The 13,301-nt window shown below is 37.0% G+C and overlaps 1 protein-coding gene across 2 annotated transcripts in view; it reads left to right on the top strand.

The window, feature by feature from the left end:
• KDM3B (lysine demethylase 3B) overlaps positions 1-13,301 on the top strand; it is a 60,973-nt gene that overhangs the window by 3,385 nt on the left and 44,287 nt on the right. For both annotated transcript variants that reach the window (XM_082620424.1, XM_082620423.1), the window contains exons 2-3: positions 9,413-9,580; positions 12,367-12,480. In XM_082620424.1, the coding sequence (XP_082476550.1) occupies positions 9,413-9,580; positions 12,367-12,480 (282 nt within the window). The remainder of the gene's footprint in view (positions 1-9,412; positions 9,581-12,366; positions 12,481-13,301) is intronic.

Here is a 13,301-nt window from a genome sequence, read left to right as displayed (position 1 = left end):
TTGGGGGCACTTAACAAACAATGCTGCAGTTAATATACTTGTACATATATCTTTGTGTAATCATGGTTTTATTTCTGTAGTTTAGCTATCCAGGATTGTTGGGTTAAGGAGTACATGTATATATTTTTATTTTGTTAGGTAATGCCAGGTTATTTTCCTATGAGATTTTAGCTTTTCATACTCCCACCAGCATTCAGGCAATGCTTGTCTCCCTTCATCCTTGCCATCACTGGTGTCATTGGTCTTTGTTGTTTTTGGCAATCTGATGGGCGAAAAATAGTATCTAGCATTTCATGACTACTGATCTTTTTCTATGTTTATTGGCCTCTTACATTTTTTATGAGTTATCTATGCCAATCTTTTGCGTATTTGAAAAAATGGAAGTTTTCTTATTCTGTACAAGTTCTGTGCATATTTGGCACATTAACCCCTTTACCTGTCAAGTGTGTATTTTCTCTCATTTGTCTTTTAACTGTTTATGGGTTGCTTTGCTACACAGAAAAATAAAATGTTTGTATCATCAGATCTCTTAGACCTTTCTTAATGGCTTCTAAGAAGGGTTTAATTGCTTGGAAAGAGGACCTCCCCCCGCCACCTTGAGCCTATATAAATATTTTTCAGCTCTTCTTTCTAATGTTTCATTTATTTTTACCTTTAGATCTTTGGTCCATCTGGAATATTTTTGTAAGTGGCATGTGTGATGGACAATCTAACTTTTCCTACTGAGTAGTAACCAATTGGGGCAGCACCAACTTTATTAAATAAACCATCCTTTTCTTTCTGTATGATAGAATTAAATGATGCTTTTAGTAGCACTGATTTGTTTTGAATGTGTATCTTACCTATCTCAGCTGTCCAGAACTTGCAACGGGAGTAAAAGCATATCTGCCTTAATTTTTTTAATCCCTTAATCTTTTATCTTTATCTGGGGGAAAGGTGGTCTCTAAAATACTCCTTTTCTTTGATTTGAGATAATGTAATAATTATGGCAGTATCCAGGCTAGTACCGTGTTTCTTCCATCTGGGAGTCTTCCAAGAGGAGTGGAAGCCTACCTGCCTTTTTTTTTTTTTTTTTTTTAACCTCCTCCTCCAATGTTTCCTCTTTGTTTCAGGTTAGGTGGACTTTAAAATACCTCTCTACTTTGTTTCTATATAATGTAATAATTATAGTCAGGTTTCCAGTGTACAATCCAATATAATTTATTCTCAACCTGTGTTCAAAGACAGAATTTAAGCCCTAATTGAAATAGGAGATTATGGCTTTTAATGATTATCCTTAAGTGTCCTTTTCTTGCTTATAATTCCAAAATTAAATAAAAATCCGAATAATATTATAGTATCATATGCTGTTTATTAAAGTCAATAGAATATGTTTTGTGGATCAGTGTGCGGTTTAGAGAACTTTAAATAAAAATGAGATTGTACAAAAGAATATATAACGTTTAAGTGTTAGGCCCTCTATTCACACTTTTCACCTGCACTCTCCTCTTACAGCAGGAGGTCTATTTTTGAAACATTGTGCCACTGTTGAGGTTTTTAGGCACTCAAGTGCTTCATATAGTTGTTTTCTAAAGTTTGTCTTATTTTATGTGTGCATGTAATTTTTAATACCTCTATCTTATTGTCTTTACATTCTCTTTGTTTCAAGACTATACAATATGTCCACCAGTGATCACACTGTACACTGGTCATTTTGTCCAGCAGCCTCTCCCTTTACTACACAATCAGATTTTTCTTGTTAATTTATGCATTTGTTTCTTAGAGTTGCTTCACTAACTCCCCACCTGCCAAGGACTCATTCCCTCCTTTAGTAATCACTTGCCTAGTTCATTTATTCACTCACTCACTCATTTATTTATTTGTTTGTTTGTTTGTTTGTTTATTTGTTTATGGCTGTGTTGGGTCTTCGTTGCTGCGCACGGGCTTTCTCTAGCTGTGGCGAGCGGGGGCTACTCTTCCTTGCGGTGTGCGGGCTTCTCGTTGCGGTGGCATCTCTTGTTGGGGAGCACAGGCTCTAGGCGCGAGGGCTTCACTAGTTGCAGCACACAGGCTCAGTAGTTGTGGCTCCCGGGCTCTAGAGCGCAGGCTTAGTAGTTGTGGCGCACAGGCTTAGTTGCTCCTGTAAGTAACATGGTGTTTTCTGTTAGTGGTTTTCTCAACAACAGCTGGAATGGATTCCTGTAGGCTTTGCTTCCACAAGGCCTGGGGGACACAACACCTGTTGCTGCTTCTCAGTTTTCCGCTGCCTTTGACACGTTGGTGGTTTTTAAGCCCTCCCCACCCCACTATCCCTACTGCCAAAGTATCTTTTACCCTTGTTCTGTAGTTGGGTAAAATCTGCCTGATTGTTTAGTAGTGACTCATACTGCTATCTCTCTCAGTTTTACAAAGGCAGGAGTTCTGGGGGTTTTTTGTGTGACTTCACGGGTAATCAGGCTCTAGGGGACTGATTCCCACTAACCAGACTCTGGAGACTGATTTGTAAATCCACATGTAAGGTTATTAACCTACAGTGGGAGATAAATCTATCCAGAGATCTGCACAGAACCCCCTCCTGGTCTCCTCAAGAGACCAAATTACAGATAAGACAGATCCTTGTGATGCACAGAATCAGACAAGGAAAGAAGGGTGTTGCCAAAAGAATATTTACAGCGAGCAGTCCTGATTTGGTGATCCTCTTCTTTCCTAGTACTTTCTGGCTTCCATTGTTTTATTCCCCCTTTACACTTTGCTTTTGATTGTGTCATCCATTGAAATCCTATAAAGAGAAAAGAAAGCCTGTCCATTCTAGGTTCTTTCACCTCTATAAAGCCTTTCTAAATCCCCAGAGTGTTTTTTGCTTTGCTCCTTTATCACTTTGTGGATACCTCTTTTGGAATATTTATCACAGTTTTTTTTTATATAGATACATAACAAGGTATATAGCTTATCTCCCCTACTAGATTCTAAGTTCATCAAGAACAGGGAACACATGCATTTTTTACTATTATTTTACAATCCTTCTCTGACCACCTTATCTTAAGAAATAGCATATTTAGAAGCCAGTATTAGGTTAACTTTCACTTCTGATTTATTATGGATTTCCTACTCTGTGGCCCCCTGTTATAAGGTATTTATACTTGATCTTTAAGGTTTTTTCTTTTATATATTTTTACTGATATTGCCTACCAATTTTTTTCTTTACACGTTTGGATTTATATTTGGGACTCCCATCCAAAGTACATTGTCCATTGGTTTATGTGATTTACATCTGAGTTGCTGGATTAGAAGCATTAGATGTTTTGTTTTTCTGATTCTCAAGCAATACACGCCTAGTATACAAAATTTAGAAATTATTTTAATAAAAATATAAGTTAAAAAAAGCCCCTATAGTGTCATAACCCGTTAAAAACTATGTTTTGATACATATTCTAATCTTTTTTTAGAATTGCTATAAGTTGAATTCATACTGTATTTTCAGTTTTGAGTTTTGCTTTTTACTTAATGTGGCAATTATTTTCCTGTATTACCAAAAACTTTTGTATTATAGGTGATTTTAATTTTCTTTGTGCTTTTCTGTATTTTCCACAGGTAACATGTGCTTCAGGTGCTTTCGTACCTGAAAGGGAAACAGTAAATCCTCTCTAAGAAAATCTTATAATTTATTTAACCTGGATAATATATTTAACTGTTCTTCTTTCATTGGACATTGAAATTGTCTCAGATTTTAGGCTTTATTAATAATTCATTGATGACCATTTTTGTGAATAAAGCCTTTTCTGTTTTTAGGGTGATTTCCTAGGATTTTTGCCAGGAGTGGTATTATGGAAACACAGAGTATACACATATTTAAGATTCTTGATATATGACAATTTTTTTTTCTTTTAAGTCATACCAGTTTATATTCTGACCAGTAGTATGAGTTTGCTTACAGAATGCATGTTTATCAGGAGCCCGAGATCTGCTAGGCATTTTATGTTATTTCGTTTAATCCTGCCATAATTCTTTGAGGTACTTACTGTCCGTATTAATAGGCAAAGGAAGTAAGGCTCAAAGAGGCTAAAGTAACCTGCTCCCAGTTACACAGATAGGGATGTTGGGATGCAAATCCAGATCTTTGTGATTCCTCTACCCCTAAGAGCATATATCTCTATATGCTTGAGTTTTTATTCAGGTTATTCCTGTGGTACTCAAGTACTTAACATTTAATTTATTGAGGTTGTTAGAAAGTAGGGAAAAAAATGGGAGTAATTGTTAGAAATGTCTCTCTTGATCAAAGGAACCATAGAAAGAAAATTATTTTTTGCTTGAAAACAGCAGTGTTCTAGACATGCATCATTCCCCACTGTGGCTGTCAAGATGTCCCAGTTTTGTAATATCATTTGTAACAGAGTTCATATTTTGTTTAGAATGTAGTTAGAAAAACTGGAAAAGAAAATTTGGGAACCTTGGAAGTTAGTCTTCCATTTTCCTTACCCTCTCACAGTCATCACCATATCCTGTTATTTTTATCTCTAATTTCTCAAATACGTTTTTCATTTACACAGTCTTATTGGTTTAGGCCTTTTACATCTTTTACCTGGGTTTTTATCACTTTATAATTGGTCTCCCTGCCTCCAGTTTCTTGCCTCTATGAGTTCCCTTCCAACCTGATCCCAAAATTAATTCTTTCCTTTAAAAAAAAAGTTATTATATAAATAATATGTTTAAAAACAAAAAAGAAGGAACATTTACTGGTAAGGCTAAAATACTGTTACCTCTCCTATCCTAATCCTTCTCTAGAACGCTCAGTCTGCTCTTAGTTTCTCTGCCTTTGCACCTGCTGGAAAGTCTCTCCCTTCTCTGCCAGAAGAATATAGTTTGTCCGTTGAGATACAGCTTGTATACTACTACCTCTTCTGTGAAACCTTTCTAGTTTACCATGGCAGACGCCTTCTCTAGCATGTTCAGTCTTTATTACTGCCCTTATTACATAACTCTGTAATAATTTCTGTACCTCTCTGTTGGCTCATCTAGGGTTTGATTCCCTCCTGCCGGGTGCTTCCTTATTCACCTTGATACTCTTAGCCCTGGCAAGTGCCGTACACGTGCACACACACATATATTTCTGAGGCGTTCTGTCTATTTTTGTTGAGTGAGTGAATAAATGAATAATTTTATTAATTATAGTAAGAATGGCCTTAGGGAGAACCAGAATCCAAACTGATTATTACATGATTATGTGATAAACATGGAGGTCTATATTACTCAGATTACTATCATTTTTTCAAACTTAGGTTAACTTATTTGATTTTTTTTAAAATTTTGTTTCATTTTAATGTCACTCAAATGAATGTACATCACATATAGACCATAAAAGAGATTTTGAAATGAAAGCAGGAGTTTTACCACTAACTCTTCTTAACTAAGGAAATATTTTACACATCTAGTCCTTGGGTTCTAGCTGTACAATGTATAGTACTATTTGCTGCTTTTACTCTAATAGTAGAAATTTTTAAAAGACTTAAAAAAAATCAACTCAGGGCTTCCCTGGTGGCGCAGTGGTTGAGAGTCTGCCTGCCGATGCAGGGGACCCGGGTTCGTGCCCCGGTCCGGGAAGATCCCACATGCCGCGGAGCGGCTGGGCCCGTGAGCCATGGCCGCTGAGCCTGCGCGTCCGGAGCCTGTGCTCCGCAACGGGAGAGGCCACAACAGTGAGACGCCCACTTACTGCAAAAAAAATAATAATAATAATAATAATAAAATCAACTCAAAGTGTTTTAGTTTTGTTCTGTCCAGATTATCAACCTGCCTTGGCCGTCTCTAACTCAGTCCAACCACCACCATTGATTTTTGTTAGTTTATATCCCTTCTTTCTGTCCTGTGACCTGGCCACTACCATTTTAAGAGTTCATGTTCTGTGTGCTTTGACCTGAAATGATTCTTCACCTTATATGTTCTAACTCCTTCCATCTCTAGCTAGGAGATGAAGCACAGTGCTAGGGCCAGAAACAAGCCTTAATGCTGGTAGAACATGTTTACATATATCCATATTCCATATTGCTCTCAAAACATATTCATATTATTAGCCTAGAGCTGTTGCTTGATCCTAGAACATATAGCACTGTGGTTGTCAAGTTCAACACTTTATTCCTTTGCCCAGGCAGGTTAGGAAATAATTACCCTTAAATTAAGTGAAATATGACTTTCAAATATTTCAGCTTTTCCATGGTGTTTTCAGATGTGTGATGATAGGATTCCTGAATATTAACTTTTTAAATGTTCAAGTTCTTATCTACAAAGAATTAAAATCGTTACAGCTTTAGTACAGTGATATCTTTTAGTGTGTTTGTATATTTGTGTGTTGGTATGACTTAGAATTTTGTGACTCGTATGTTGATTTTTAAAGTGGTTGGCGGATTAGAACTATAGCATGGCACCTAGCTGTCAGGCACCATGAAGCCTTAACGTCTGGTTTTCTAAGTGATGCCCAGTAGAGTACTGTGTCACTCAGGGTACTGAGTGAAGCCCCACTCCGCCTGGGGCTTCAACAGTCTCTGCTCCTTTTCATGGCTTGCAAGGTCTTGTCTGTCCTTCAGCCATTGCCTCCTCCAGACATCGGTTATGGCACCACTGAACAGTAATGGGACCACTGTTCTCCTAGTCTCGGGTTCAAAATCCAAATCATTTTTGAATTTTCCCTTACCCTTATATCCAGCCAGTCATCATGCTTGATGGTAGGACTCATCGATTCTCACGAGCACTAGTAACTTCCTTCCTAGTCTCACTGCTCCCACTGTAGGTCATGTAAGAACACCCCCTGTTCCCCACCCCACCCCCAACTCTAAACCATCTACATCCACTGAGTAGCTGAGTTGTCCTAAAACCAACTGTTTTGTTCAATCTTGACCTCAATCAGAAACCTTTTAATGGCAATTGCATATATACACACCCACACACACATACACACATCTCCCACTGGCAGCTGGATGAACCCAAATTTTATCCCAGTATTCGGGGTCTTCCACATTGACTCTTAGTCTTTTTAGTCTCATTTCCCACTCCTTCTGCAGTGTGCTATAGCTCCTGGCCATCCTAGAACTTGACTGGAACTTTTTTTTTTTTTAACCTCAGCCCATATCAGTCCCTTCACACCCCTGAAGTGATCTCTCCTGCCTCTGAACACCCCCTATACTTTATTTTATTTCAGTTTATCTTATGGCATGTTATTGCCCAAGTAGTGCTTTGCAGTTGACCAAAGTGGTTTTGAATCCATTACTTTACTTAATCTTCACAGCCAGTCTGAGGGTAAGTAAGACAGGTGTGTCTTATCACAAGGGAGGAAACCAAGACTTGAGGAGGGGAGAGTGATTTGCTCAAGTTTTGTGATTAGTAGGGGGGGGGCTAAGACTGAAATCCAAGCCTCCCAGAACATAATCCCCAAGCTCTGTCCATTACTACCTTTCCTGGTGCCTGAGTCTGCACTTAAATGTAAGTTTGAATACGTCTTTTTCCAGTTATCAGCAAGTTACTTAAAGTTGTGTTTGATTCCCCTAGAACATATGTGAATATATGAGTGGCCCCATTCATGTGTTAAATGTATTGCAGTTTAATGTTCTTTCCCGTTCACATGTTAAAGGTATTGCAGTAAAATTATGCTTCCCCTTTCTGAGCCTTATTTTCCCATCATTTTTTTTTAAAGTAGAAGTGAAGGTTACTTGGTATATTATAAATAATAAAATATTGGTAAAATATAAATAATAAAACTGGAGCTTTGTATAATGAATTTAATTTCTGGAATAGCTTTTCCAGCAGTGCACAATTCACAAGTATTTATTACCTGTGAAGAGATTAAGCCTAATGCTAGGCTACTGAGTGGTTCCACACTTTTCAAGTATAAGTATCGTAAATTTTCATATAGTTGTAACTCTAATTTTTAGCTTGACTGGATGGGAACTAATATACTGACAAAAGTTGTTGTGACTTCAGTAGCAATTTTAATGGATTTGAACTTTATTCATTATATGATCTACATATATTTGAAAAATAATGGTGACACATGTACCAGACCTCTAGTATTTAGTCTACAGAAAATGCTTAGTACCCTTAGTACTTAAGATATTCCTGGTAACTCTGTGATTCCTAGTTGGGAATGACTGCTATGGGGATTCTGATGTTGTCCTACATCACTCATTGCTGCCTTAGGAAGTGTCATGTGAGAAATTTCTTGTAGAGCCAAGTAGTTGGAAAAGTGTTGCTTCCCTGAGAAACTGGTTTGTGTTTTACTTTTTGCCAGTGATGAATATGCCACTGACCTCTCCATTTTCAGATTGGCCTTTAGGAAGCTCAGAGCCAAGTCAATCAATGAATCAATCATTCATCATATGTCACTCAGTCATACAGCTGTATAGATCCCTATTGCCTGCTTAAGTTTTCCCTCCTTTTACACTTTGACAGTGACTTCCTGTTGTAGTTTGCTTAGCCCTGGTTTTTTAATTGATATTTTATCATCTTATTGTATATGTTTCCCAAAAGCCAAGTAAAATTCTTTGAAAATGAAGTGGGATATAAATACTCTAGCCTTTATTTTGTAACCAGCTATATTTTAGTCACTAGACATATCTGTTCTAAATATTGATACCTGTATGCATATGTATTGCTTTTATTGCTGTGTAGAACATGCTTCAATGTCAGAATTTATATGGAAAAGTTAAACCTAAGCATACTATTTATTAGAAGAATGTAGTTTTATTTAATATGTATTGCTTTCAGAAACTCTTTACAGATTCTACTTAAGTATATCTGAAAAGGTGGAGTATCTTTTCTGGGAGGAAGCAAAGCATTGTTGTGACAACGGTGTGCCTCTGCTAGCAGATATGAGATCACTCCTGACAGTCAGTGGTACTTTAAAAATCCACACTTGGGACTGGGAGGTTTTTTTTTTTTTTAATTGTTTATCCTTTTGAATTTTGTACCATGTGTATATAACCTATTCAAATTTAATTTTAAAAGTTCACAGTCATTTTCAGTAGAAGTATAAAAAATTTCTCTTCCTACCTATTAGACTGTGAGACCAGGAAGTGTGCTAGATTCCCCTCTGTATTCCTGAACCTAGCATAGTGCCTCATACATAGTAAGCCCCCAGCTAGTGTGCTTAGATGTGAATTGGAAACTAAGAGTTGTAAATCTCAGTAAGACCACGGCTAGAAATTACTAACTGTGGATAACTCATGCCCCCTTAAATCCGTACGCTCTTTTCAGAGTGAGGATGAGACCAACTTCCTGGCTCTGAAGTACGATTGGTTTTTATTGAAATCCATTAAAAGAACTTAAAAACAAGTTAGAATTTTACCTAGTCAGTTTTTCAAAACAGGGGGTTTGTGTTTGTTTTTATATTATAGTGTGGGATTTTTCCAAATGTGACCTCAAGATGGCTTTTTATCTCTTTTTCCAGATCTTTGTAGAATTTGATGGCTGTAGCTGGAAGCAACACTCCTGGGTTAAAGTTCATGCTGAAGAAGTTATTGTACTTTTGCTGGAAGGGTCTCTAGTATGGGCACCCCGGAAGGACCCAGTCCTTGTCCAGGGCACTCGAGTCTCAATTGCACAATGGCCAGCCCTGGTGAGTGACTTTTATTGGCTAGGAACATATTTGGGCTTTATTCCTATTCTATATGGTATTTACCCAATAGCTGAATGCTTTAGAATTCCCAAAACTCCCAGTTTGTCCTTAACACACTTTGATTCTGAAGTTACCAAGCAAAAATTGGGAGAGATCTTTTCTCCTGTGTCTTCCCATACTTTTTATATTAGATAATATTTGATACTTTGTTTCTAAATAATTTTTTACCTTTTCTTTTCTCATAGTTATGTAATGAAACAATGTTTGTAATCCTTCAAGTCTTTTTCTTCCATAGAAACTATTTTATTTTTTTCCAGCTTTTTTGAGATAGAATTGACATATATAACATTGTGTAAGTTTGTGTACAATGTGATGATTTTTTATATATAGTGAAATGATTGTCACAATAAAGTTAATTAACACATCCATTGTCTCACACAGGTTTTTGTGTATGTGGTAAGAACTTTTTTTTTTAACTTTGCAGAACACTTTAATAATCTCAATAAGGTGTAATAATCTCACTTTTATAGAGTACTTGCCTACATATTATCTCATTTGCTTCTCACAACACATATGTGGAAAGAACTTTTAAGATTTGCTCTCTTAGTAACTTCCAAGTATACAGTACAGCATTATTAACTATAGTCACCATGCTATACATTAGCTCCCCACAGCTTACTCATCTTATTATTGCAGTTTATATCCTTTGACTACCTTCATCCATTTCCCCCACTTTCCCCACCCCTGGCAACCACCAGTATATTCTCTGTGTCTGATTTCAGTTGTTTTGGATTCCACATGTAATTGAAATCAGACCATATTTGTCTTTCTCTGACTTATTTCACTTAGCATAATGCCCTGGAGATTCAGCTGTTGTTGTAAATAGCAGGATTTCCTCCTTTTTTGTGGCTCAGTAATATTTCGTTGTGTATAATATTCGTGTGTGTGTGTGTGTGTATACACCACATTTTCTTTATCCATTCATCCATCACTGGACACTTAGGTTGTTTCCATGTCGTTGCTATTGTAAATACTGCTTCAGTGAACATGGGGTTGCAGATATCTCTTCAAGATATGATTTCATTTCCTTTGGATAAATACCCAGAAGCAGGGTTGTTGAATCATATGGTAGTTCTATTTTTAATTTTGGGGGGAACCTCCATACTGTTTTCCATGGTGGCTGCACCAATTTACATTCCCGCTGATGGTGCACAAGAGTTCCCCCTCTCTACATCCTTGCTAGCACTTGTCATCTTTGTCTTTGATGATAGCCATTCTAATAGGTGTGAGGTGATTAGTCATCATAGTTTTGATTTGCATTTCCCTGATGATTAATGCAGTTGAGCCCCTTTTCATGTACCTGTTGGCCATTCATCTATCTTTGGAAAAATGTCTATTCAGGTGATTTGCCCATTTTTAAATCAGATTATTTGTGGGGGGGGTTGTTTTGTTTTTAGCATTTTAAATTAACACCCATTTATTAGTTGGGTAAGTTAGAAGTACAGACACTTTGTGTCCTACTTCTTAGCTCGGAATCTTACAAGGCAAAAATTGGTGTTTGCAATTCTATGTTCTCATCTATAGTAGGTGGTCCTCTTCTAACCTCCCATGTTTATGGCAGAATTCAGTTCCAGTCTCCTTGCTGGCTGTCAGCTGGGGATATTTGTGGGGGATTTTGGCTCTTGAGTTGTATGTGTTTTTTAAATATATTTTGAATATTAACCTTTTATCAAGTATATGATTTGCACATATTTTCTCCCATTCCTTATGTTGCATTTTCATTTTGTTGATCATTTCTTTTGCCTTGTAGAAACTTTTAAGTTTGATGTAGTCCCACTTGTTTATTTTTGCTTTTGTTGGCTATGTTTAAGGTTTCTTTGTTTGTTTGGCCGTGTAGCACGGCTTGTGGTATCTTACTTAGTTCCCCCACCAGGGATTGAACCTAGGCCCACAGCAGTGAAAGTATGGAGTCTTAACCACTGGACCACCAGGGAATTTCCTAAAGTTTTTTGTTGGTTTTTTTTTTAATTATTAAGTTTTGTTTTCTGAAGTCAGACAAAATAGTGCTATAAAATTTAATTCTGAGAGTATCCATTTGTTTCTACCTGTTCTTTTAGCAAAGTATAGGCATAAATAGTTAGATTTCTTTTAAAAATCTAATTCTCCTGTTATTAACCAAATTAAATAATATTCAAAACAAAACTTTTTAACCTATTGATTATACATATCATCACTTACTGAACTGTCTTTTTTCATTTGTTTTTAAGACCACTTTCCAGTTGAACTTTTAGAAGAAGCTCAAATGGATCTGGGTCCCTGGGTGACTTTAGTAGGCAGTTTATTTACAAAACAGTAATGTGAATTTGCCCATGCATATTTATACCACTGATCATTTTAGAAATCTCATGAAGGTTTCAGGAGTTCCAGAGATGATAATGGTGTGACTCTTCATTCTGGGAACTTACTGTAATTTAGCCCTCTTGGAGCCTGACAAGATTAGTCAAATTGCTAGAGAGAATGAGGAATTTCCCATTCTTCTTGTCCTTTTTAGCTGTAAATAAGAGTATTGAACTGACTTTATGCTCTGGTTTGCTTCATATGATTATTTGAGGGGCAGATGCTAGGTTGGGAATGTCTCTGAGGACTTATGCTTTAGCTTATCTATATTTACTGGGGTGAAAGATATATTAATAATGGATATTTTCTCTGCAGTTAGATATTCAGTTGAATTGTTATTTATTTTCTTTTCCAAGTTCTAATCAATTTCTTGTCATTGTACTTTACAGACTTTCACTCCCCTAGTAGATAAACTCGGTTTGGGTTCTGTGGTTCCAGTTGAATACCTTCTGGATCGAGAGCTTCGTTTCCTGTCAGATGCTAATGGGTTACATTTGTTCCAGGTACTTAACATTTGATCTAGTCCTAAACTTATTTCTCTCCTTACTAATTTCTCTGTTGATTATAAATAGGGTACTTCCCCCCCTTTTTTATTTCAGATAATATTTTTAATATCATTGTAAAATTACAGAGAATGGTGGGAATCTTAGAATAAAATTTTAATATTATTCCTCAACAGTCTCGACCAAGGTTTCTCAACCTCAACGATATTGACATTTTTGGTCTGTATTCTTTTTCATTGGGGGCTATCCTGTGTATTGTTTGATGTCTAACAGCATCCCTGGCCTCTACCTACTAGATGCCAGCACTGAGTTGTGATAGGCAGAAATGTTTCCCAACACTGCCAGTTGTTCCAGAGGGGCAAAATCAGCCCAGATGAGAACAGTGGAGTAAAACAATTCCATGGATGCCACAGTTGATGGTGTATGCTTTCAAAGAGATGGAATAATAGAAAAAGCAACACTTTAAGGAGGATAAAACATCAGTTTAATCTTGGAAAGGCTGAGTTGAGGGGCCCACAGAACACCCCATATTATCTCAGAGGTCAAATGTATTGGTCTGGCTATCATCAGTCTGCACAGGTGGCAGTATAAGTCAATTAATTATATTGTCCCCTTTTCTTTTAACGTTGAGTCAAGTTCTTCCTCCCAGTAATTCCATGTACCTTTTAAAGTTTCTTTGCTCCCTTGAAAAGTGTATTTGGTAGCTGAGGCTTCTTTCCTCCTCTACACACCCCCACCCCACCCTAAGACCACTTAAGACTTAAGACCACAATTCTAAGGGTTTTCTCAGAAGAGGTGGCTTCCCAGAGGTGGCTGCTTCT

This window comes from Mesoplodon mirus (genome assembly GCF_964341445.2).
Source record: "Mesoplodon mirus genome assembly, chromosome: 5".
Lineage (NCBI taxonomy): Eukaryota > Metazoa > Chordata > Mammalia > Artiodactyla > Ziphiidae > Mesoplodon > Mesoplodon mirus.
This window is presented reverse-complemented; position numbering and strand designations above follow the sequence as displayed.